Raw genomic sequence first — 8,342 nt, 5'->3', positions numbered from 1 at the left:
TCATGATTAGTATACATCATACCAAACGACTGTGCTTTATAACTGCTTACAGTAAATAATGTGTATATAATTACTTTGTGCCAAAAAGCTTTACACAATTGGGAACATGAAGGTTAAACTCTTACAAGATGGCGGCTTGGTTTGGATTTTAGGATATATAATCTCCACATATAAAAATTTTATAATGAAAATGAAAAGTACTATATCAAAGAGAATTTTAGTATTGTAAAATATAAAAAGAATGTTATTTGCTTTCAAAAGAACCAAGTCACCCAAGTATTGGAGCATACAATCATCATTACTGCTAAGCCAATGGACCTTCAGAATAATTAAAGCAACTCTTTCCCACCTTCAGAGAATCCTAGGAGTTTTAACACAGTTTTGTGTCATCCCAAAAGAAGTTCAAAACATATGCCAAATAGAATGAAGGAATTAATATTTAAGGAGCTAAAACCTCATATGTAAGTAAATATTCATGGCTCTGCTGGGAAAGACAGCCTTTATTGCCAGAGTAAATAAGTTTATCATACAGAACTAAATGAGAATACATAAGACTGAGCTGCTATTAAAAATGAATGGTGACTTTGCTTCTGATGCTCGAAAAACAGAAGCCATAGATGTATCAAATAAAAAGGTTAAGCTGGGGAGAGCGCGGTGCACAATGATTTGTATGCAGTAACACAAGATTTGAATTTCTCTTCTGCTGCTGCCTGCACAAATGCAATGACTCATCTTGTGAGGACTCTTGAGAATACAATAATGAGTAGCTAAATCTTAGAACAGAATAATAAAGTTCCAATACACAGGCATTGACACCGAAAAAGAAGGATAGGCTAATGCATTGCGCTGTAAAAGATAAATCTTTAGTACAAAGCAAGTTATCTGTAATTGGCTAATGCCTCCCGTGCCTCCCTCTGATTTGCACTCGCAAATATGTTGAATATGCCAATACTAATTTCAGTTTTTAGACGAGTGAATTTGTTATGGATTAGAAATGCCTCAGTAACAGACAACCATCACGCTATGTCAAATAGCTGCTTTATATGTTGCTTCAAATTCATGACATGTTTCTCTCTCAATGAATCCGACTAGCAGATGATGGACTGCTTGAAACTAAAGGCAGCAAGAATGCACTCTATGGATCACCCTCGTCACAATTACATTAATTTAAAAAAACCATTCATTTTGCAAGGGTTTTCACAAGCCAGATCCATGAACAGCAATGATGTCTCTACCGACCATTTTTAATACATACTTCAATATATTTCCTTTTGACCTCCTACGAAATGCTCCTCTTTTAATAAACGCTAAAAGAATATAACTGGTTCTTTCAAGAATAAGTTTATCACATAAGAGGAGAAAGAAAGGAATTATATAACAAGCTGACCTGTGAAGGTCCTTGATGTTTATCAGGATGCCATTTCAAAGCTGATAAACGGAAACTGCAAGGGAAGGTCATAGTGTCTCTACATTAGTTTTTATTATATCTTGAGTATGTAATAAGGAGAGCACAAAGCTTTCAGAACTTACGCATTCTTGACATCCTCAATCTTCAGAGGACCTTTTGGGGGCAAACCAAGAATTGTTCTTTCAGAGTAAGAACCTACATTTGAGGATCCATAATTGGATTCCCGCTCAGTCTCATGTTCAGTTTCATTATCCCATCTGCAATGCCTTCTTTCTGACCAGTCTGTTTCTTGTCTTCGGGAAAATAGGTCTTCAAAAGCAGATGATTTACCAGGCTTAAAAGACCAAGTGTACCACTTATTACCAAAAGTTGCTTGAAATACTGTCTCAGGATATTCATCAAAGTCTTCATCTAAACTCCATTTCTTCATTTTTCCTAAAAAGAATAATTAACAGGTCAATAAATATATTACCTACATCCTTTCGTAAATTAGTTCTTACCTGCGTATGACCATCAGTCATGTAAAGATAGTAAAGACTAACAATAAGAAAGCTTTTTGACAAGTCAAATTTCCATCTTTTCTTTAAAGAAGTATAAATGCAAATGTTACATTGAGCAGCTCAAAGTCTTGCAATGCAACTCCTACATGGAAAAAATGTAAATCTAGGCTGGTCCATCCTATTTTATGCAGTACTATAGCAGCCAACCCAAAGCCAATAAGCCATTTTTTATTTGGAAGACAAGTGTTGCATTCAATTCGAAAGGCATGGTTTTCAATATGTCTATTCAAAGGAACCCTACTAGTCCAGCTAGCAAGTGAGAAGTAAAGGAGCTTTAGGAAATACTATCCCAGCTCCAAACAAGGAGGGCCTATCAAATTAGGACAAACCACCAAAATCCAATAGGAATATATGTTTTAGTTCATCTGGAATTTCAGAATCTTTAGAAGGGGCCAAAAGTAAAACACACTGATATTTATCACAGGGAGACATAAGATTTTTCATTAGACAGTGCTAGTCAAAGCAGAGAAGCTAATAGTGAATTGGGAGTACAAGCTTACGCATCCTTCTCCTTATGCGATCTCTACGACGAGCAGCGGACTTAAATTGACTTTTCTTCTCTGAACGATCATCCCGATCCACATCCCATTTATCATTTATTGCTGAAGATTCATTCTAGTAAATTGTTCAAGAAGAAAATAGCATACCATAAGTATAACAACTTTAAGGTAAAGTAACGTGAAATCAGAATAGATTCTAATATAAATAGAGTGCTTGCATGCAATTGATCAGGTACTAAAGTTCAGAAGCTGAACACATCATAACATGTAGGCTTTAAGCCAAAAAAGTGGACATTCATGCCTTGGACCACAGAGGAAGTTACACCAGTACACTAAAGTCGACCGAAACTTCCCATGAACACAGAAAAGGTGCATTGGGGGAGAAAGGGATGCAATAGAGAACTAAGAGAAACTATACATGTTATGAGCTATAAGCGAACGTTTCAACATTGCTTATATTTTATCCATCTTTTCCTTCTATATACTAGGTGATTCATCGTACTAAACTGAACTTGTTTTATCCTCATTAGACCTTGAGACTCTTTTCCTTTGATCATTGTATGGCTAGATGTTAAAATTGCACAAATGAGGAGTTCCCCAATGTATCTTCCTTTAATCCTCCTAAGGAGATAACTTATTCGCTTCAAAGCTGACACATCACAAGTGAGGATCCTAGACAAAAGACTTAGCTCCCGTTTGGCCATAGATTGTCTTAATTTTTTTCAAAAATGAAAACAATGTTTGTTTATGAAATATGATCACGTTTTGGGAAAAAAAATTCAAATATTTTCAAGTTCCTAAAAACTGGTTTAGGCAGTTTTTTTGGGTAAAATTTTTTCTTCCACTCACAAAACTTTAACTTTTCTTCAAATAAAATGCATGTCCAAACACAATTTCAACTTTCAAAAATTATTTTTCAATACAACTTTAAAACTATTTTTCCAAGTTTTAATCAAATCCATATCCAAACACTAACTAAAGCTTCTGTGGTTGATTAGCAGGCAGAGGTTCTTACATTACATGAACAGAGACTTCAAGCGTCACATTCAGAATCTCCCTGCAGTTCATTCCGAAGTTAGTATTTTCATGTAGATTACTGGAAAGAGAATCTGTCAGCTTGGGCTGCTGCTTGGTGATTTTTCTATTGCACTGGTGACACCTTTATTAGTGACGGGCTGTTTGCTAGCTGGAGCCAAAGTCGCAAAGGAAGAGGAAAAAACCTTTATAAATCATTCTAAGCTCATGTATGGTCAGTATGGAGTATATGTCTGGAAGAAATACGGAATATCAAGGGATAAAGGCTTAGTCATGATGGTGTGCCTATATTAGGTTCAATATTTGCTAAGAGTCTTTTTAGTCCGTTTAGAGGTGTGTTTTTCATGAGAGATTGTAGAAAACATTTAGTGTTGGAGAACCTCTAAGTTATTGAATATTGGAATGAAATTGGTGCAAACAGCAAAAAATGAATTATGAGGATTCATATAGCTGAGTCTACTAGCTCTGTATTGAAGCATAGTTTTTCTTGTTGGTTCTGATAACACTATTTTGTTTGGTGCAAATAAATTTCTTCCTTACATGATGATGCCATTAGCTTCTTGGAAGAGGTTTCTTTCTTTAGTTGATTCTCTCAGTTGACTTTTTGCTTTGGTTCACTTTTTGGAGGAACTGGTTCCTTGCTTCACAATGTGGGTAGTAATTGTTTCTTTTGTACACCGGTGCACATGGGAATGCAACCTTGGTGATAATCTAATGATATCACCTTTTATCTATCAAAAAAATACAATCAATTAATCTTCAGTGTTCCAATATACATAGAAACTCCAATTGGGGATGCAGAAGATATAGCCAAACTTATCTTCAGTGTTCCAATATACAAAAATGACCTTGCATTCAATGTTTAAGGTCCGTGTAGCAATCTAGGATGTATTCATGTCTTTTTGGAAGATGTTGTCCTTGATAAATATGTACTGTTTGGTTATTGTCATATGCTAAGTTTCAGCCAAAAAAATAACAGACACCAAAAGGGGAAAATGAGAGTGTAAGTCGCCCCACATGAAAATATTTCAACTCTTACTTCATATCACTTACTTCAACTACCAAGTAAATATTACTGTCAACCTTCAATACTCAGAATGACACCCCATACCACTTCTATTGTTTTCTCAGGTCACCTACCTTATGTCCAACAAAACATCGGAAAATAATTCAGAAAACAATCTAATCCAAAGAAATTATTTTAAATGAAAAGCATTTAATATCACTCCATAATAGTAACAGTTGATGTGTTATGACTAAGATTAAGATTTGCCTCATCTATGAAAGGAAAAAAGATTAATATTTACCTCAAAAGAGCTTTCAGATGCCCCATAAAAGAGAAGATTTTTCAAAGCTTTTTTTGAGTCAGCACGCTTTTGACGTGTTGCATATCTAATATAATTCTGAAAAATAAAGAAAATGTAAGATTATAAATAAGCAAAAGAGAACGAAAAGAGAAGTTGACAGATATATAACATGGAAAAAAAAGAAATGAACAGGAAAGTATCTAACCAACCAGAGAAAAGTAAGTAAAAAATCTCACAAGGATACCGCTAATCCTAAGATTTTTCACTCCCTATACTACTGGAAACTGGTAAAGATATTTACCTTAGTTGGCTGCTGACTTCCACTAAACTCCTGCAGGAACAATTTATGAAAGTCACATACGAACTGTAGAAAATATTGCTTGGAATTTAAAGTAACAAGCATGGGAAATTTGTGGTGAATGAGAAGAAAATGCTAAAACTGAGCTCAGAAACACAACAAATTCCTAATATATACCGGACTCGATGAACAAGCATATTGAAACTATTCTTTTGGGGATAAGGGAGTGTACTGACACTTAATATACAAGCAGATATAGAACAACACCACCTCCTCCCCATCCCAAACCAAGGAAACATAGAGGGGGAAGAAATATAGTCCATTCTTGGTGGAAATTTAAGCAAATATTTTCTAAAGAGTGATTGACTTGATGCACATCTCTAATTTCTAAATGCATTCCGCAGAGTAGAGTTATACTAACCAAAGAAGATGAAATCCTTACTCAAGTTATGGAAGCATAACAAGACTCTTGATAATTAATATAACAAGCAATCTAGTTTAACCTTTTAAAAGAGTAATCAACTAATATCTAATTATTTTATTTATCTTATCTCTTTTAATTTGAAGAATAGACAATGTGCAAAAACCTTTTTGTACTATGTTGAGGGAGATTTTTATTTTATTTTATTCTCCACTTCAATTTATAAATTACAATATTACATACATCACTTAATACTAACAACCCGTGCCGCCAGCCATGAAACTGGGAATAGAATATGACTTATACCTTTGATTTCTTGACAAATTCCTGATTTCGGCTAATGAGCTGGCCCCTAGAGATGGGTAAACAGTCTAAGCAGATAAGACAAATTGAGTGGGAGAATGCAAAGAGAGTTCCTGAGTATATATCTTCTATGCATGATTGCCTGAGCAATTCTAGTGACTAACGTGAGGTGACATCATTCAGTGTCCTCCGAAGATTCATAACTACTGGAAGAAAATGGAAGAAAATTGTGAGCAAGCCTCAATGTGTTTATAACGGACCTCTTTTGCACCAATAAAGGGAGTGAAGAGTTCCTATTAAACAAAAGGATCAGATTGTCTAGACCACGATAAATTGACAGCATAAGCCTTGTTGACTTAAGAGAAGGCAAATTGGCAGATTACCATCTCCAAGGCCTCTTCCTTTGTGGTACACATAATATTACGGAATATCAAAAAATATTTCTTAATTTGAAGCGATACAATTTATACAGGTGCTTAGACCTACATATCTTTGCTCTCACATAGAGGTGCTTCAGTTTGTCGGTGCAAGGAATAGAATCAGACAACTATTATCTATTAGTAGATCAATTAGAGACAACTTGGTAAGCGATTTAGTGGCTAAGTGGTGTGGGTGTAAAGCCACTAAAGATGAGTGGAGACTGAAAGGGGGAAAATGTAGCACGTCAAATTGCTGAACTATTTCAAATTTATTTAACTACTTTTAAAGATGAAGGTTTCAGTCTCTGCCGAAGTCATTTCAGAAGAACATTTTGAAGACAAGAAAAACTTAGTTAACTGATTCCACCACAAGCTGTTAACTCTCAAGTGATCATAGGATACCTTCACATGAAATAAGATTGCTTATTTCCTAGCTCTAAACCTGTTAAGAGGTAAAAGCTTATGCGCTCTCCAAAACTTTTGAAGAATATATGTGATCTACATAAGAAAAAAACTCAGAACACACAGACTGAAAAGGTTACCATCTCTTGCAAATGAAAATTTACAAACATGAATGCCATTGTCCACAAAAGTTCTGATACAAGGAAATTAATCGCCATGAAATCTCATAATTTTAGCATAAGCAAAAAAATGCAGTGAAGCTATTCTAAATGACCTCAAGCACCTCTTGAGAGTGATACTTGCACTTTCCCGACGAAATAATTGCAAAATGTACATACTATTGAACCCCAAATAAAATTGCACGAATTCCCAAGACCAGTTATACCCTCTTCATATGAACAGGGACAAGGTAGAGATGACTGAAGCTATTGCAAACTAATTCTCTTCTATTATATAATTCATCAACATTGAGCTAACTCTTAACAGAGGAAAAAACAGCTTCAAACACAACAATCAAAAAAACAAAAACCTAATCTCTTTTCAGTAATTAAAACCTGTATATCTCCTTCTTTTCTCAATCCAGGATTCATTACTCAACTAGCAAGTACTTTGACTAACAATGGAAAAGGAAAAAAAAAATACTATCTTCTCTCACATTTTACTCCAATTATAGCAAGTTCAATCAATAATCTAAAACAACTTTGAGATATATTTTTTATGCAGCTACAAAAAAAATGAAATAAACAAATACTGATGCAGCTAAAACCAAAAAGGAATTTACTTCTGCAGCTACAACAATCAAAGATCAAACCTTTTTTCCATTAGTGTGTCATATCTTAATTAAACATCAATTACAGAATAAGTGATATTGTCCAAAAAAGCAGAATTCAGTTTCTGACCAAAGTCTAAAAAGAACTCACAGAATTCCACTTATTTTTCCATTTCTCGGAGCAAATTGATGTAGAATGGAAAGAAGCCAAATGGGTATTTGTTGATTGCGTAGAAGTTACAGCTTTTGTGGAATGAATAAGTGCATTCTTCAGGATCAAAACGTTACGCCATCTGGGTATTACTTGCATTTTCTTGAAATGGCAGAGATATTTTTGAAAGCGACCAAAATCAAATACTAAAAAAGGCAAAAGAATGAGCTTTCTGAATTTTTTGTACGAGAATGATATTTATAATAGTTGCTTGCAAGTGAGAGAGACTACGCGGAAAGAAGGTAGGAGCTGTTTTTGGGGAAAACAATGTAGTATAAACAACATCGGACCACGTTTCACCTTTTGCTAGGGAAGAAGTATGGGCTCGATCCTTGGGCTTGGGTCATTGAGCTTTTGACTCTGCTTTAAGACGCAGCTACTTTTTAATAAACTTTACATCCATAGTAAGTTAACGTCTCCATTATTAAAATCACCATTATTGCACAGCTTAAAGAAGTGGATCTTGAACTTTAAACATGAAATATGAGTTTAAATCTTGAATTTTTAGGTGTTTTTGGAAAAGTTTATTTTCTTCTTCCGACAGCTCTTATACACCATCTAAAAATCACCAACATTGCAAGTTTGAATAAGTGAGTCTTGAATTTCAAATATGAAATGAGTTTAAATCAAGTGAGTGTTGTAGGAAAAGCTTGAAAATATTAGCAGAAATAAAACTGGCTATATAAACTATTGTAGTTTTGGCATATTA

General features: G+C 34.5%; 1 protein-coding gene across 1 annotated transcript; it reads right to left on the bottom strand.

Moving 5' to 3' along the window:
• Positions 1–462: 462 nt before the first annotated feature.
• Positions 463–7,902, bottom strand: LOC104233095 (uncharacterized). The gene is made up of 7 exons (XM_009786399.2): positions 7,574–7,902; positions 5,112–5,141; positions 4,811–4,906; positions 2,469–2,583; positions 1,531–1,843; positions 1,388–1,442; positions 463–710 (listed from the first exon to the last, which is right to left on the bottom strand). The coding sequence occupies exons 1-7, from the start codon at positions 7,730–7,732 to the stop codon at positions 636–638; spliced, it is 843 nt and encodes a 280-aa protein (XP_009784701.1). The 5' UTR covers positions 7,733–7,902; the 3' UTR covers positions 463–635.
• Between the last annotated feature and the right edge of the window lie 440 nt (positions 7,903–8,342).

Source organism: Nicotiana sylvestris, chromosome 5 (assembly GCF_000393655.2).
Source record: "Nicotiana sylvestris chromosome 5, ASM39365v2, whole genome shotgun sequence".
Lineage (NCBI taxonomy): Eukaryota > Viridiplantae > Streptophyta > Magnoliopsida > Solanales > Solanaceae > Nicotiana > Nicotiana sylvestris.
This window is presented reverse-complemented; position numbering and strand designations above follow the sequence as displayed.